Source organism: Xyrauchen texanus, chromosome 43, assembly GCF_025860055.1.
Source record: "Xyrauchen texanus isolate HMW12.3.18 chromosome 43, RBS_HiC_50CHRs, whole genome shotgun sequence".
NCBI classification, from domain to species: domain Eukaryota; kingdom Metazoa; phylum Chordata; class Actinopteri; order Cypriniformes; family Catostomidae; genus Xyrauchen; species Xyrauchen texanus.
Genome location: NC_068318.1, coordinates 4,547,482 through 4,562,819, shown reverse-complemented (window position 1 = coordinate 4,562,819; position 15,338 = coordinate 4,547,482). Strand labels below are relative to the sequence as shown.

Here is a 15,338-nt window from a genome sequence, read left to right as displayed (position 1 = left end):
TTCAGATGTCACTGACTGTAGTAATTCACTGTTCACAGTCAGACGTGATTAATTTAATCCAAGAGTGAAAGTATCCAATAGTAAGACAGTTACTGAGATTAAGCGTGTAGGATTCAGCTGGGTATGTGATCATAATATGGCAGCCCCCAAAAGTAGTACTTTTTTACTATAATTCGACACTACGTTAAGCTTCATGAGAGGGTGGAGATCACGCAGTCTCTCACGTATTTCAGTGAGATTATGTTACATGCACTTACCGCTGCTGGCCAGAAGTATGATTTTATGATTTTAAAAAAAGATAAATTAAATATTTATCTTTTTCACACCAAAAGTGATTGTAACAATTCAGTGTATCTGTCGGAAGCAAGCGTGACTCTGCTTATTCTTTTCTCAATGAAGCCATTCATTTGTAATAAATAACGTGGCTTTTCAGCGCACACACACACTCGAGTGTTTGAAGCGTAGCTCTCTCTCCCCTCTGTCACTTTTATCCCTCTCAGCTCTCACTGCAAACACCAACAGCTGTTAGAGATAATTTCCCACAGGTGTCAATCCTTACAGTTCCCTCTCTCCCAGCCTCGCTCTCTTCAGATGTTTGCTCCGCCACGCCCGCATCATCACATACTCCCATTTGTATGTCCAGGAAGAGATGAGAACTTGTAAGAGAATTCTCCTTGCAACCTGGTGGTTTTTAAGTTCACCTCCAGTCCGAGCTCCTCCCTCTCTAGAACCACCATAGCCTAATTGCCTAATCTTTAACTAAATAAAATGTATAAATCTTAAAAAATGCAAGTTTTATTAATCACTATTAAAGACTATTCAATTAAATTAATGGACATTTGTTATTAAATTGAAATGGATACATCTTAAAAATAGGCTAAAATATTTTTTGGAGTGTTCCTTTAGGATGCCCTTGGTCATGCATTTCCTGTATTTCGGTAATGACCACTAAAATCAGTTTAACCTGGTATCCGATACGCTCCTGCTCGATCAAAGGAGGCCTGTGGCGCATCTGGAATCCAGACCAGTCTCTCCACATCCATCGCGGGGCACCAGTCCTGTAAGTGCCCAGGTTCCCCGCCGCTGGCCCAGACTTCACGGCCACGCACCATCCTATTTGGGAGCGTATCGGATACCAGGTTAAACTGATTTCAATGGCATCCTAAAGGAAACTGTTTCCCATATCCTCCCAATCACGGCCATCATTAAGTAGCTGTATGTGAACCCGCAGCACTGCTGTTGTGCTCTGGGTTAAGTTTAAATGACTCAGTCATGGTATCATGGAGTGAACATTGGCTGCCAGGAAAATGGCATTATAATGTTCTTAAGTGGTGCTGTATGAAGTGTGAGTGCCTGCACAGTGTTTGCATTGTTCATTATGACTGTACCAATCGGATGTTGGCAAACAGATGGAAATCAGTACAAGTTCAGGATAAGCTCACCATAATCTCTCTCCATTTCAAGAACCAGCAGAATAGTGCAAACACATGACCTTGCTGAAGTACACTTGGAGGAGATTGTAAGATTGATGTTTTAAAAGAATTGTGTTTCTTCAGCTTCAGGCACTTTCAACACTGTGGACTGCTAGACGCCAAAGTATCGTTAAAAATGTTTCACACCCTCACTAGTTTCTTTAATTTGTCTGCAGTGTCTGTACATTCATCACTGGAGATTTGTCATTTTCAAGTCATGAAAATTCCCACCAGTGTCATTTCAAAATGATGCTGATTGAAATTAAATTTTTAATTTTTCTTATTTCAGGCTAATTTCATAACATTTGATGTATCCTAAATACAATTGAATCATATTTTCACACTTTTTTTATTGCATAATTTGACAATTACAGCTTGATTGATAAAAATAATCTGCTCAAGTGATATTTGCCTTGATTTTTGTTTTCTCATATTTCATCTCAAGCATGCACTTTATGACGGGTGAAATTGTTTTGTGGAAATGACGCCACAACTGTGCGACAGTCGTAATTTTTGGCATTGTTAGGCATCATTTTCACACACATATTGATATTGTCCATGTTAAACTCTGTCATGGTTTTTAAACATGCGATAAATCATATTTTTATTATGTATTTTCATAATTTAATATTGAAGGTCTGGGACAAGACTAAATCAGTCAAATCTAGATGTAAAAGACCAAAATACATGAAGACTGGGTAAAAGTTTCTGAGCCAGATTTAATGTGACTTATTATCAAAAAAGAAGAATAATATTGCAGCTGTTGATTTTCATTAAAATGAACAGATTCCACTCTAAGTGCCCGAAGTGAAAGAAACGCAACATTGAGTCAAAGTGGATTTTCTCAATACGCTTTTCTGTTCTTACTGTAAATTATTAATTATTTCAAAGAAAAACATGTTTCTTTTCTGCTGTCATCATTAATCCATTTTATTTCAAATCCCCTGTCATTTAGATACACTTCACAAGTGGTTTTTTTTTTGGTCAAGCCCCCCTTTGAAACTAGAAAAAAAAAAAAAAAATTCTCCCCACCCCATAATCTGATTTAAAAATGAAATAAAAAATAACGTCTTTAAAAATAATAATAACAAAAGGACTGTCTTCGTTTAAAATAATCTGAATAAATATTTTGTCACTAGGGCTTCATCGTTCTGTTATTTTCTTAGTACCATCTGTGTTACAAAAATATAGTTCACCCAAAATGCATTATTACTCGCCCTCAACTCACAAGGATGAGGGATGAGAGAATCGGGATTTTTGGGATGTCAAGCTCCAAAAGCACATAAAAGCAGCAGAAGTCATCCACATTACCCATGCATTAAGCCTTCTGAAGCCATACAATAGCGTTATGTGATGAACAGGCTGAAATGTCAGTCTTAATTGACCGATTTTTAATTTGGATTTAAATTTGGCGTGCACACGAGATCGTCTCCGTTTACATAAGCGAAGGCTGCGGGGGAGAATTGCTCAAAGTTAATTTGTTCTTGTGTGTTTGAGTGAAAGTAACCCCATCCAGTCAATTCCCCATGGATAAAAGTCCCACCCTACATTTTTTCCTTATTGAATATTACACAGAAATATGGGAAATAGTTTGAACGCCTTTTCATATTGATCTATCAGCTCACTAGAGGTTCAGTGCATCCCACATTCCCACGGAAGATAATTTAAAAGTTCTTTTGTGATGTGTGACTGGTGCCGAGTTCATTTCATTATCTGAAATCACAAAGAATATATATAAAAAATGTTGAGCATCAAATGAGGATAAACTCTACACTGTTCATGTTTCTCAAAAACGAATCTTAAATGCTTTGGAATTATTTGAGCTATTTAATTTTGTGCAAGATAACATTTTATATCTGATCTCTTAAGGGCACACCTCTCCTCAGTGTGCAACTCGTCTCAAATCATGCAGCTTGAAGTTTAATACTTGGGTTTTTTCACATCAATATGAATGGTAATAATGATGCTAGTGATTTCAGTTTGCTGCACTCTGGCACCAGTGATTCATAAATCAGTGCTGTTAGTGAGACGACCAGCATTATTCTTCACACTTTTTAAATGATTTTGTGAATTTGTGTAACGGATAAGGGATGAGCAAGGAGGAGGTGGGAACCGGCAGAACAGTCAACGTAAACTTTAATGACATAAACTCAACTTAAAACAACATAGACACACACACACACACACACACACACACACACGCAGTGGCCGCATATGTCTGTCTCTCTCTCTCTCTCTCTCTCTCTCCCAAACTGGAATCTCCGTCTCCCCTTTATCACTCTCCTGCTGATTAGTTGACTGTGCTGGCCGACCACGCCCCCCTCCTCGTCACAATCTGGTTATGTTACTCTTGTAGTAAATGGAAGTTAGAGATTGTGCAGGTTTGTAGAAGAGAACATTGTTTTCTGCAGTGTAGTTTCACATGTCTCTGTAATGGCGAGTTGTTGAAAAGCTCTTGCACACAAAGTGGCATGTTCATCTGCCGCTCGTCGCCATCTGAACCCCACGCGCTCGCTGCTGATCTTCTGTAGTGCAGGTACACTCACGCTGACAGACGGGTCATGTGACACTTTGACCCGCTGCCCTTACCACATGCCAATGGTCCATGCTCGTTTCTAATTTATGAATCTCCTCTGTGTGCTGAGATCCTGTTATCACCTGCTTTTATATTGTCAACACACACCGGCATTTGAAGAAAAAAAATGAATTCATTGAACTGAACTGTGAATATTGTCATCCTGGCTCATTACAATGAACGTTTGACTGAACACAGGTGGACTGGGATGTGTTTAGTGTATATTAAAGCAGCTGTTATCACACCAAACAGAGAAAATCAGAACAGGAAGAAGTTTGTTTGTAGAATGATGAAAGGGTTAAAGAGTAGAGCAGCTCTTGGTGTTTTTGTCTTTCTGTTATTTCACAGCGTCCAGTCTTTTTCTCTCATCACATTTCCAGTGTTGGGTGTAACTGAATTACAAATGTATTATGTTAATTGGTCAGTGACTTTAATTATCAGTGACTTTAAGTTAATTACATATTTCCAAAATGGTATTAAGATATATACATAATACATTAAAAACATGATTAATGTTCATATGTACATCAGTTTGTTTCTGAGCTGAAGGGTGTGTGTCCCCTAATGAGAAATAGCGAAGGACTTTTTGTCTGTTAAAACTGTTTTAGAAAGTTTTACTGTTTACTGAAAACAACTGAATGAATAGTGCAGGACCAATAAAAATAATTAAAAGTTTGGTTAAGCCAAATCTACGAGAAGATGCTTATTTCACGACATGCGGTCATGCATTAGCCATTGATCTAATATGACAGCTGTTCTGTTAAGATCATTAACCAACATCAATTATGATGTAAAAATGGAAAAATAGGCCTGTGATGTAGCCTACAATAAACCGAATGTATTCTAAATAAAACGTGCAAACAGAATAACTGATAGTTTAACTTGTTAAGCAGTCAGCACCTCTTTTGAAAATAGTCATTTTCTAGGCTACTTACTCAATACATTTTCTGATGAGCAAAAGGAACACGTCGACATGGTCTGGTGAAAGATGGGACTTGACTCACCTGAGGCGGCTATCCTGCGCTTGTTATTTTTCTGCTGTGCAGACTTTTTCAAGCATGCACAGATTTAAAGACTCAAATGTGAAAACATCCATAGGGACTTTCAAACGTTTGGAAAACAGATTCCCGCACCACCACCGAAGTGATTTTCATAGCTACTTTGCTGAGTTTGCTTGTCTAGCGAGAGAGAATTTTATTGCGCACGCCACAAGTGAGAGAGGAAAGAAGCAAAGAGAGAGGAAAGCTAAGTTCGTTAGTGGAAAAAAAAACTTTGTTTTATTAATAATATTTAAAATATGTAACATTAATATTATAATTTAAGTGCAGCCTCTGTAAAACTATAAAGCCAAACATAAATGTGTAAAAATGATGATCGGTTTAATGGGGGAAATATTTACTGAATAGTAATTCCAGTGTCGACTAGGAGCATCAGAACCGTTTAGTCGACTAGTCTCGTGCATCCCTACTCGAAAGTCAGTAAGACATTAAGCAGATATCTTTGAGACGTTTATGATTTAGAAAGTATGTAAATCTGATTTTAAGATTTTTAGCAGATGTTAATTAGAATGTGATACTATCCAGATGAAACGCTCTTAAACAGACATCTCGCAGATGAACGGGGTCTATGTGGGAATAACATACCGCTGTTCAATTTAGTGTTTAGCGGCAGTTATCTTATGTTCCATAGGGTAATTGTAAACAAATAAAAGGGCAACATTTCAGATGCTGTGCCATGATACTAATGATGTTCTCTGATCGAATTATGCATTCACATGACTTTTGATGCACATCTGTTTCAAGATAAATCCTATGTTTTCTCTAAATTTCAAGTTCAAGTTGCATCTTTCAACGCTATTCATTTCAGATTAAAAGTCGTGGTGATTTTGTAATTTGATGGGAAAAATAATAGTGGTTTGAAGTCATGCGGTAATACAGTTTGTCCTAAAGCCATCGGTCATCAATAAACTCCACTCCGTGTGATCTATATGAATCCATCAACACTCGCTCATTAGCTGAAGGACACGGAAGAGGATGCGAGCTTCACTTGAACTTCAGCTGGAGAGAATCTCCTGAAGAAATGAGCAGGTGAGGACAGGAGACCTCCGAACGCTTCATCTGATCATCTGATGTGATTTCATCATTGCTGGAGATTATGAGATTTTCATTCTGTGCGTTTGTCCTCTGCGGTCTATGCTGACATTGAGCCGCGGTCAATATCGGCCCGCGGCACTTACACATTTCTATTGAGTGCCTCTTTGCTTTTTCCATACCAACAACTGCACATTTATTGGATTCCTGGCCATAGTGGTCTTTTTGACAATGAACAAGCAGATATTGCTGCTGAAGAAAAATAAGAATGTGCCAGATTCCACCTTCAGACCTCAAGGTCTTGTTGAACTCTTACATATTAAAGAAATGGCAAGCGGAATGGGAAGAACGTGACCATAACAAATAATTTGAAATGAATCCTGTGGTTGGCAAAAGAGTCGTTCATTCTTTGAAATGGACATGACATGATCAAGTGGTGCACACAAGGTTTCGCTTGGGTCATACTAGACTGACACATGGGTTTTATTGGAGGGTGAGGAACCACCAAAATGTTGTTATTGTTATATTTGACTGAGAAACATATATTCTTTAGTCTTTTCTGATTTTAATGTAATTAGGCAATGTTTCTTTTTAGATCATATTTTGATGGACATGTTGAGTTCAGGGTCACCTGGAAACTTTTAGGATTTTGAACGCAAATACAGTTAAAGAATCTTCTATAGAATGATTTTGATTTTTTTTCTTTAATGGTTTAATGCATTTAATCTTTTTGCTGTATTTATGACATAGCCCTTGAAGCTGATAAACACCAAAAACAACAACTGCACATTTACGTGTGTGCGTGTGTGTGCGTGTGTGTGCGTGTGTGTGCGTGTGTGTGCGTGTGTGTGTGTGTGTGTGTGTGTGTGTGTGTGTAGGCTGGGTCATTTGCACCCCGCAGCTGTAATAGGTTTTTTTTTTTGGTGGGGTCGTCTGTGTTCGTCATGTCATTGTTTCTGCAGAGGAGGGACACTTCCTGTGTTTGACCTTTTTAACAAATACAAGGACAAATAACTGTGCCATGTAAAGATGAAGGGGTGGTTTAACAAATTTGCTCTAAAGTCTAGGGAATGCTTTCTATTTATGCAACAGCACTGAGGCCAAAAAATCACAATTGCACATGTTAGTGGACTTTTATTGTTAGTGGTCAAATATTGTTGTTTTGCTTTTCAATAATTAAATGTGCTTAATTGTCATGACAGTATCACAATGCAACATCTTATTTGATGATGACCAATTTTGGTCCACAACTCTTTTGTTTCCAGTTAATTTAGTTTTCTGTATTAATGTGTGATTGTAGGAGCCGTTTGAAGATGGTTTCGCTAACGGTGAGGAGTTGACACCTGCTGAGGAGGCCGCTGCCAAAGAGGCGTCTGAATCGAAAGGAGTCGTGAAGTTCGGCTGGATTAAAGGCGTGCTGGTGAGACATTCAACACGGAAAATACCAGCAGCAGCACAATACTGTAGAAATTCACTACTGTTTGATAATCCAGGTCTTCATGTATGAATATGTGGGACAACATATACTGATATTGATTCCATTTTGATATAACCGAACTTCTCATCCATGTCTTCAGAAAGGGAACAGAGTTGACCTTATGCATTAATCTATTAAACTTGTGCTGATTTCTACAAACATCCAGTTTTCATAAAGAGGTTACTACACAATCATGGCAACAGAGTTGAGATGTAAAGATGATCCTACTGACAAACATTAAAACATAACGTACTGAAAAAAGGAGACATTTGGGCTATGTTCAGACTGCAGGCAAATCAGATCTTTTCAAATAGGCACCCTGTCCAGACGCAGTGCAGAACTCCTGGTAAATATGGGATGTTCTGTGCTGCAGTCACCCATTTTTGACGTCATCGTTGTGTGTCACGTTAAGAGTGATGCTAAAGACCATTTGAAATCCAAATTGAGCGGCCAGAGCGTCCGGACTGAGAGGCATCTGAAAAAAATTTCAATTGCATTTGAAACACCTCACGAAGTGGTTTGAACCGGATTCTGATAAATCAGATTTCATGTGGGGTTTTTTTGCTGTCCAGACTTTAAAAACTCATCTGGATACAATCTGGATATGCAATAAATCAGATTTTTAGTGGCAGTCTGAACAAAGCCTTACTCACTTCAGAGTCATTTTTTGCACAATGCGGTGAAAATCAGCAGCTGATGATATGAATGTAATGTTGACCATGAATGTGAATTCTCTGTTGTCAGTGATAATTGCTCTTTTATTAGTTCGTCATGTTCTCCTGCTCGTAGAGAGCTCCTATTAGAGACTGAATGTCAAATTATCATGTGGTTGTAATGTTTAATATGCTGAAACTCTCGACAAGACGTGGCTCTACTCAAATGCGTGAACAGTTTCCACACACACACACACACACACACACACACACACACACACACACGAGCAGGTTCATTTCCATGGAATTGAAGCTTTATGGTTCACAGTCGAGCTCTGCTTCTTGTGTCCTGCTCAATATTTTGACACGTCTTCCTCTTTCTTAAAGTTGTCCTCACGCTCACCTTCCCAGTCTATTGAATGTGTGACACCAAGCAGCTTCTCATACGGTCTACAAGACAGCATGTTCTGAAAGAGATGAAAGTTGATTCATTCAGTCCTTCATTCCATGTTCATCCAAAGTGTCTTTCAAACCACGGCAGGAATTCAATCAATGTTTGAAAGCATTGCTTTCGAACGGCGATGTGTGTTTAAAGGGATGTTCTGGGTTCAGTATGAGTTCAGTTCAGTGCGTTTGTGTCCATGTTGAACACCACAGAAAATAATTAAACATCAGGGTACCAGTAATACGTTTGTTATGGAAATCTGTCAGGAAGGCAATAAACATTAATCTCTGGAGACCTGAGCTGTGTGCATTTTCCAGTTCCCTTTTTTCTTTTGTAACTTATAGCACCTAATAAACAAGCAAAAAAATAAATGACAAATTCTAGAGGAAAAAGTTTCCCTACATTTTTTTTTTGGTCCACATATGTGGACAGTGGGAATAAGTTGGGAAATTAAAAATAATACCAAGCTATAAAAAGTTAGATTTTTTTCATCAAATAGTTTGTTTCCAGGAGTGTTGGTAATTCATGTTTTGAGACGTTGCAAACATTACAGCTGATTTTCTATATAGCTGAATTAATCATTCTTATTAAAAATAATGGCCAGCATCATCCAATCACAGCCAACCATGTTAAAATAAAAGTTTGTGTTATAAAATTCTGAATCTATGAACTGATTATCATTGTTAAATATCTGCCAATCATCTGCAGCCTGAACTTTTGATCGGAATGAATGCACTTAGCTGCACAGAAAGATATAGGATGCACCCTTGCTCCCTCTTTAGTAGGGATGCACCGATCTGATACCTGGATCTGTATCGGCTCTGATACTGAAGGTTTTAGCATTTGTTTGCAAACGCTAATAATATTTAAGTTGAATGGGTTCCAAAAAAACAACTGTGTGAATGAAAAGTGAGCTGATATCTTACAACTAAATTAACAAAAAAGAGATCTGAATCCTTTATACAAGTTAAAAAAATTTAGCAAACATTTTTTTTGCATTTGCTGCTACATTATCCAATATACTAGTTAACAATAAAGTGTTTCTTAATAAGCTAGAGGTTTAGTTAGAGGTTTGTGTTAGTTCCACACAATAATGTAAAGATATTCGAAACTGATTATGCCAAAAATAATAAGAGGAAAAGTTGTATTAGTGCATCATTACTATTTAGTGAATGACTTAACCTCCAGTGTGCTGTCTCTCTGCACTGGTCTCAGAACAGTTAGAAATGCACCTTATTTTCATCCTAACTCATATAAAACCTCTGAAAGCAAAATGTTTCAGCTTTTTCTTGAATACATTTATTCTCAGTGTGAAAATGCACAATAAATATACTGGAATGAATTTACTAATGTGAATGAATAGAACCTTATTGTTCACTGATAACATAATAAATATAACAATTTATATTTAAATTAAATATTAAACTAAATGACCCACAGAATGTTCAAAATAATGTTATTCAATATAACGAAGATGTTTTTTGGAGTTTTGATGGAATAAGGTCCCATTTTCCACATATGTGGACATCACGTTTGTCAGCACGCTAATGTGTGAAACCCATTATGAATGATTTAAAGCGGCATATCAATCACAACTAGAGACGCTGCTCTTTACAACCAAACAGGTTTCAATCCAAAAAGGGTTCTTGCCAGGGGCACTTTTGATTTGGCATGATGTTCTTTCACATGAAGTGGTGCACCAGACGTTTAACCATTAATTGACCGTGTAGTGTTGTGAACTGTATTCAGTGGGGTTTAATTCATTGAAATGTATGCGTTGTGTACAGCAAAGCCAACATATGTGGACGTGGGGTTGCACGAGCTTGAAGTACACACTTAAAATGAAAGCATAAGACTTCAACATTAAACATCATGACGACATATTTGCAATAAAGCCGGTAAATCCTGTGACTTTCACATGGCACGTGCTACTAGAGCTGCATAATTCTGCAGAAAATCGAATTGTTGGTTTATTTTAATTTTAGACTGTAATCAGTTTATTGAGGTTGTTTAATAGAAGATAAATTAAATATTGCCTTAACTTCCAACCCTTTTTGTTCAACTTCATGCTATATACTTGATATAAGCTACAGCTCCAAAACAAGCGGAATTATTTATTGCTGTTTTATACATCAGTAAATCAACTTTACATTGGCCTATTTCATTGTATGACAGAACTATCCTGTAATTTAATTATTAAATTAATTTACACACATTGATCAACAGGTTATAATGGGAATGTTCTATTTTTTTCATGCCTCCAATGCTGTGGATAAATTCAGATTTTTGGAGTGCATTTAACGAATCCAAAATAATTCCAAATTACCACTATGCTTTTTGCTTCAAACTCAGATTTGAAACGTAAAGCTTATGTATTATAGGAATATTCTGTGTTCAATACAAGTTCAGCTCAATCGACAGTATTTGTGGTATAATGTTGATTACTGTACATTGTAAGTGTTTCACTGGAACACAGATTTTTGCTTTTTTTTTTAAAGAAAAGGAGGGACGAGTCAAAATACATTTTTGTGGTAAGGACTAGAATTCTGAACAGCTGCAAAAACCGTTGTAAATGGATACCTCTGACGCAACAGGAGTAAACTTTAATGCTATAATCATCAGTTAGTTAATTGTGGCAGCTGTAAATATAATCTCAATTTCTTTTTCAATTAATTGAGCAGAGCTACATGATACAATGCTAGACAGTTCACATGAAACTAACTCCGCCCACAGGAATTACATCTGTAAAATGTAACCGCCTAGAAAAGTAGTTACTCTGTGGTAATGGCATCATGCCACCAATGTTGTGGATGGAGCGAAAAAACCTGGAACATTCCTTTAAATGTGGATGGGTTCCTGTCCTGTGCTCATTGGTGTCCAGTGAATGTGGTTTGACAAATGGCTTTGGTTCTCAATGTTTCTGTCATGTTCCTCTGTGCAGGTGCGCTGCATGTTAAACATATGGGGTGTGATGCTCTTCATACGCATGACATGGATCGTGGGACAGGCAGGAATCGGTAGGTTTGATTTGGTGGCCGTGTGAATGAGCTCTTACGTTTTCCATCGAGCCACTGTCATGTATCAGGCACACGCTGAATGTGACGCTCAACTCTCAAACACGAGCTCATTTAGCAACAGCACTGTGAGAACTCTGAATATATACATGTGATACCAGACTGTTTTTCTGAAGACGAGCAAGTGATGATGCTCATGTTTATATGTCCACAGCGTATTCCTGTTTAATCGTTTTAATGGCAACTGTTGTGACCTCCATCACGGGCTGCTCGACCTCTGCCATCGCAACCAACGGCTTTGTACGAGGAGGTAGAAATGATGCCACTGTATGCATGCTGTTTTTTGTATGATTCAGACAACCATTTTTAGCAGGGTCCAAACTTAAGGGCGGCTCGAGACTAAAACACTACCAAAAAGAACTAATATGCCCCCGAATTTCACAATGTGGGGGTAAAATAATGCCCTAGTAATGAATTCTGTGTTTGAATTTGTAACATCTGATATAGTCCTTAATATTCTATTATAGTCCTATTCATACAAATAATGGCATAAATATGAGTTGATGGTTTATTTTTAAGGTAAGAAATAATAAAGTCTGAGTTGAGAATTTCACATTAATGGATGAGACCCTGATTAGATTTTAAATGGTTAGAAAAGATATATGTCCTCAAAGGTAAAAAATGCCCCTGAAAATCAAATCCAGGGGACAAATACTGCCTCAAAGTAAAACTGTATTTGATGAACCCAACTGAATTACAAAAGTAATGACTCATTTTCAAGCAAGTTTTAAACTCTCCCCAGTCCTCCATTGGTCAGTAAAACCAAAAGCCCCACACCAAACTCATGCTATTGGTTGAGCCACCCAGTCGGGCCTCATATAAGTGGTGCCGTTAGTGATGCTTAAATGACACACTTCCCTCAAGTTCATATTTACACCAATCAGCCACAACATTAAAACCACCTGTCTAATATTGTGCAGGTCTCCTTCGTGCTGCCACTACAGTGCCAACCCGCATCAGAAGATGATATTGTTCTCCACACAATTGTACAGAGCGGTTATCTGAGTTACTGTAGACTTTGTCAGTTCAAACCAGTCTGGCCATTCTCTGTTGACCTCTCTCATCAACAAGTCGTTTCCGTCTGCAGAACTGCCGCTCACTGGATGTTTTTTGTTTTTGGCACCATTCTGAGTAAATTCTAGAGACTGTTGTGTGTGTGAAAATCCCAGGAGCCACTGGTTTGAACTCTGATAACCGCTCTGTACAATTGTGGTGAGAAGAATATCATATCAGAATGCTATTCTGATGCGGGTTGGCGCTGTTTTGGCGGCACGAAGGGGACCTACACAATATTAGGCAAAAGGTTTTAATGTTGTGGCTGATCGATGATGATATATGTGATAAAAATTAAGTTGTTTTTGGACCACTTTAATGTTGCTTTCTTGCTTTTCCTTCGTCCTTATCAATAAAACTTTCAAGCACAGCTGCTTCTCATCTTCTCTCCTGTTGTTTTCATGGCATGCCAGTGGATTGTGTTTCTGTAAATTGTAGTGAAATGAGATTCAGTCACTAGTTGTCCATGCGTTATTCTGTGAAATGGTGCCTTTTTCCATTTTGAGAAGGTGATTTTAAAGTACATTTCATACAAGCAATGTCTTTAAGAGTGAATAAATTGCATGACACAAGTTGGTTTTTGGGTTGAATGCTGAGATACAACAATACCTGTAATAACATGTTGGCATCAGGAAGGAATCGGTTATTCTTTGAGATTATATTATTTACATAGATGTTGAGTACAGTCAGCCAATTGTTATCACACAATAAACCCCAACAGGGTGATCAGGACCCAGATGCAAAGTGGAGACATTTGTTTCAACCTGAAGGGGTTTATTTTGCGACACAATCAGCTGACTGTACATTTCTCCTGCTAATTACAATGGCTACTAACCAAATAAATAAATGCATGGACATAAAATATTGATTTACATTGAAATTGTCATTTAAGAAGAAACCTCTGGTTTGCTTCTGAGTTTTGTTTTTGTTTATTTTGTTATTAATGAACTGCCGACTGCTCACTATGCATCTTATTACAAGACTATTTATAATGCCAAATAAATAAATGCACATGAAACATTGATTTAAGTTTATTTTATAAGAGTAATGTAGAGATTGCAGAGTGCTATGTGAAGTAGGAGAGACTGCTCACAGTACCCGGATGAGCGGTCTGTTATATGGAGCTGCAGTTGTTACTGATTAAATATCAGACAACTAGATGGCGCCATTGACCAATCAGAATCCAAAATTCCAGTTTGCCATGTAATAATGGGGAATACATTTTGCAGAATGACACCTATAGAGTCTAATAAACCTGACAACATGTCTGTCCACTTAATCATGATCAGTAAATAATTATCCTATTGTTGTAGTTCAGTTGACTCTACAACACATGCTTTGACTCAATGTTGCATTTCTGCCAGTAATTTAGACACACTTGAATACAAATGTCATGTAATTTTCTTTTGTTTAAAATCCATTTGAAGGACACCATTAGTTTGTATGTTGCTGTAAGACTCAGTAACAGATCAGTTTTGTTATAGAGCAAAAGTATCCAAGTTTCAGTACGTTACATTCTGTAGAATGCACTTCCTCACATTTGGATAGTTTTGACTGTGTCTTGAAGTTTTGGGCTCTTTAGGACAGATATTTGGCAGCATGTTCATGTCTCGGATCTACTGGCTGATGTTCTGGATCACAGCAGCTCAAATGATTTCTACTGTAACGGTCTTATCTGAGTGAATGTGTGAGGACATGTGTGAACGCTCGTCATTAAACTGAGAGGCAGAAAAGCTCTCTGCGTGTCACTCGTAGTTCTCACAGCTTGTGTGGAAATTCATAGGAGTGTTTTTCTCTCGGGTGTCTGTGAGGGCCGTTCCAAGTCTGAAGGTCAGAAATGGATCGTGGTGCTTCTCTTCAGAGCTTCATAAGAGAGTCGGGACCATAACTCTTGATAATTTTCTGTGTTTGGTTTGTGTGAAAGTGAAATCGATATTTGTTTTCCATGAGCACCCTAGGAGGTGTTAGTTTTCATTAAACCAATCACAGGAGGTTTTGTGTGTGTAGGATTGGGTTTGTTTGAGGTAGTCATGGATATTTAGTTTGTCCCCTTTTTAGATAATTTGCAGAACTAGTTTCTCACACTCATCTGGACATATATTTTGGAAATATCTTAAATTGTAAGCATCAATCGTATGTAGAACTAGACTGTCTGTAGTGTGTATGATAGTTTAGATACACGTGAGAGATGTTGTAAATGAATTTCAGCCTGTATGTGCCCCTGTTTTCAATCAGTGATGTGTGCAGTGGTTAATCTGTGAGATTAGGCCTAATCTTTCCTGGAATTCCAGCAAATAATTTCATCCCCCACTTTCCCAAATAAGACTCAACATGTTTAAATGCTCATTCAAGTCTGTGCTCATGTGCTAAACACACATTGTGATCTTTATTCACATTTTCTGCACTGATTGCAGAGAAAAATATATGACATTCTGCAGAATGGATATAAACATGGTAAAATGTGTCAAATGAGGCCAAGAGTACTAAACTCTCATTGGT

General features: G+C 37.7%; 1 protein-coding gene across 1 annotated transcript in view; it reads left to right on the top strand.

The window, feature by feature from the left end:
- The window catches only part of slc12a2 (solute carrier family 12 member 2), a 70,480-nt gene that overhangs the window by 21,201 nt on the left and 33,941 nt on the right, over positions 1-15,338 (top strand). The window contains exons 2-4 of the mRNA XM_052115636.1: positions 7,438-7,557; positions 11,654-11,729; positions 11,941-12,036. Of these exons, the coding sequence (XP_051971596.1) occupies positions 7,438-7,557; positions 11,654-11,729; positions 11,941-12,036 (292 nt within the window). The remainder of the gene's footprint in view (positions 1-7,437; positions 7,558-11,653; positions 11,730-11,940; positions 12,037-15,338) is intronic.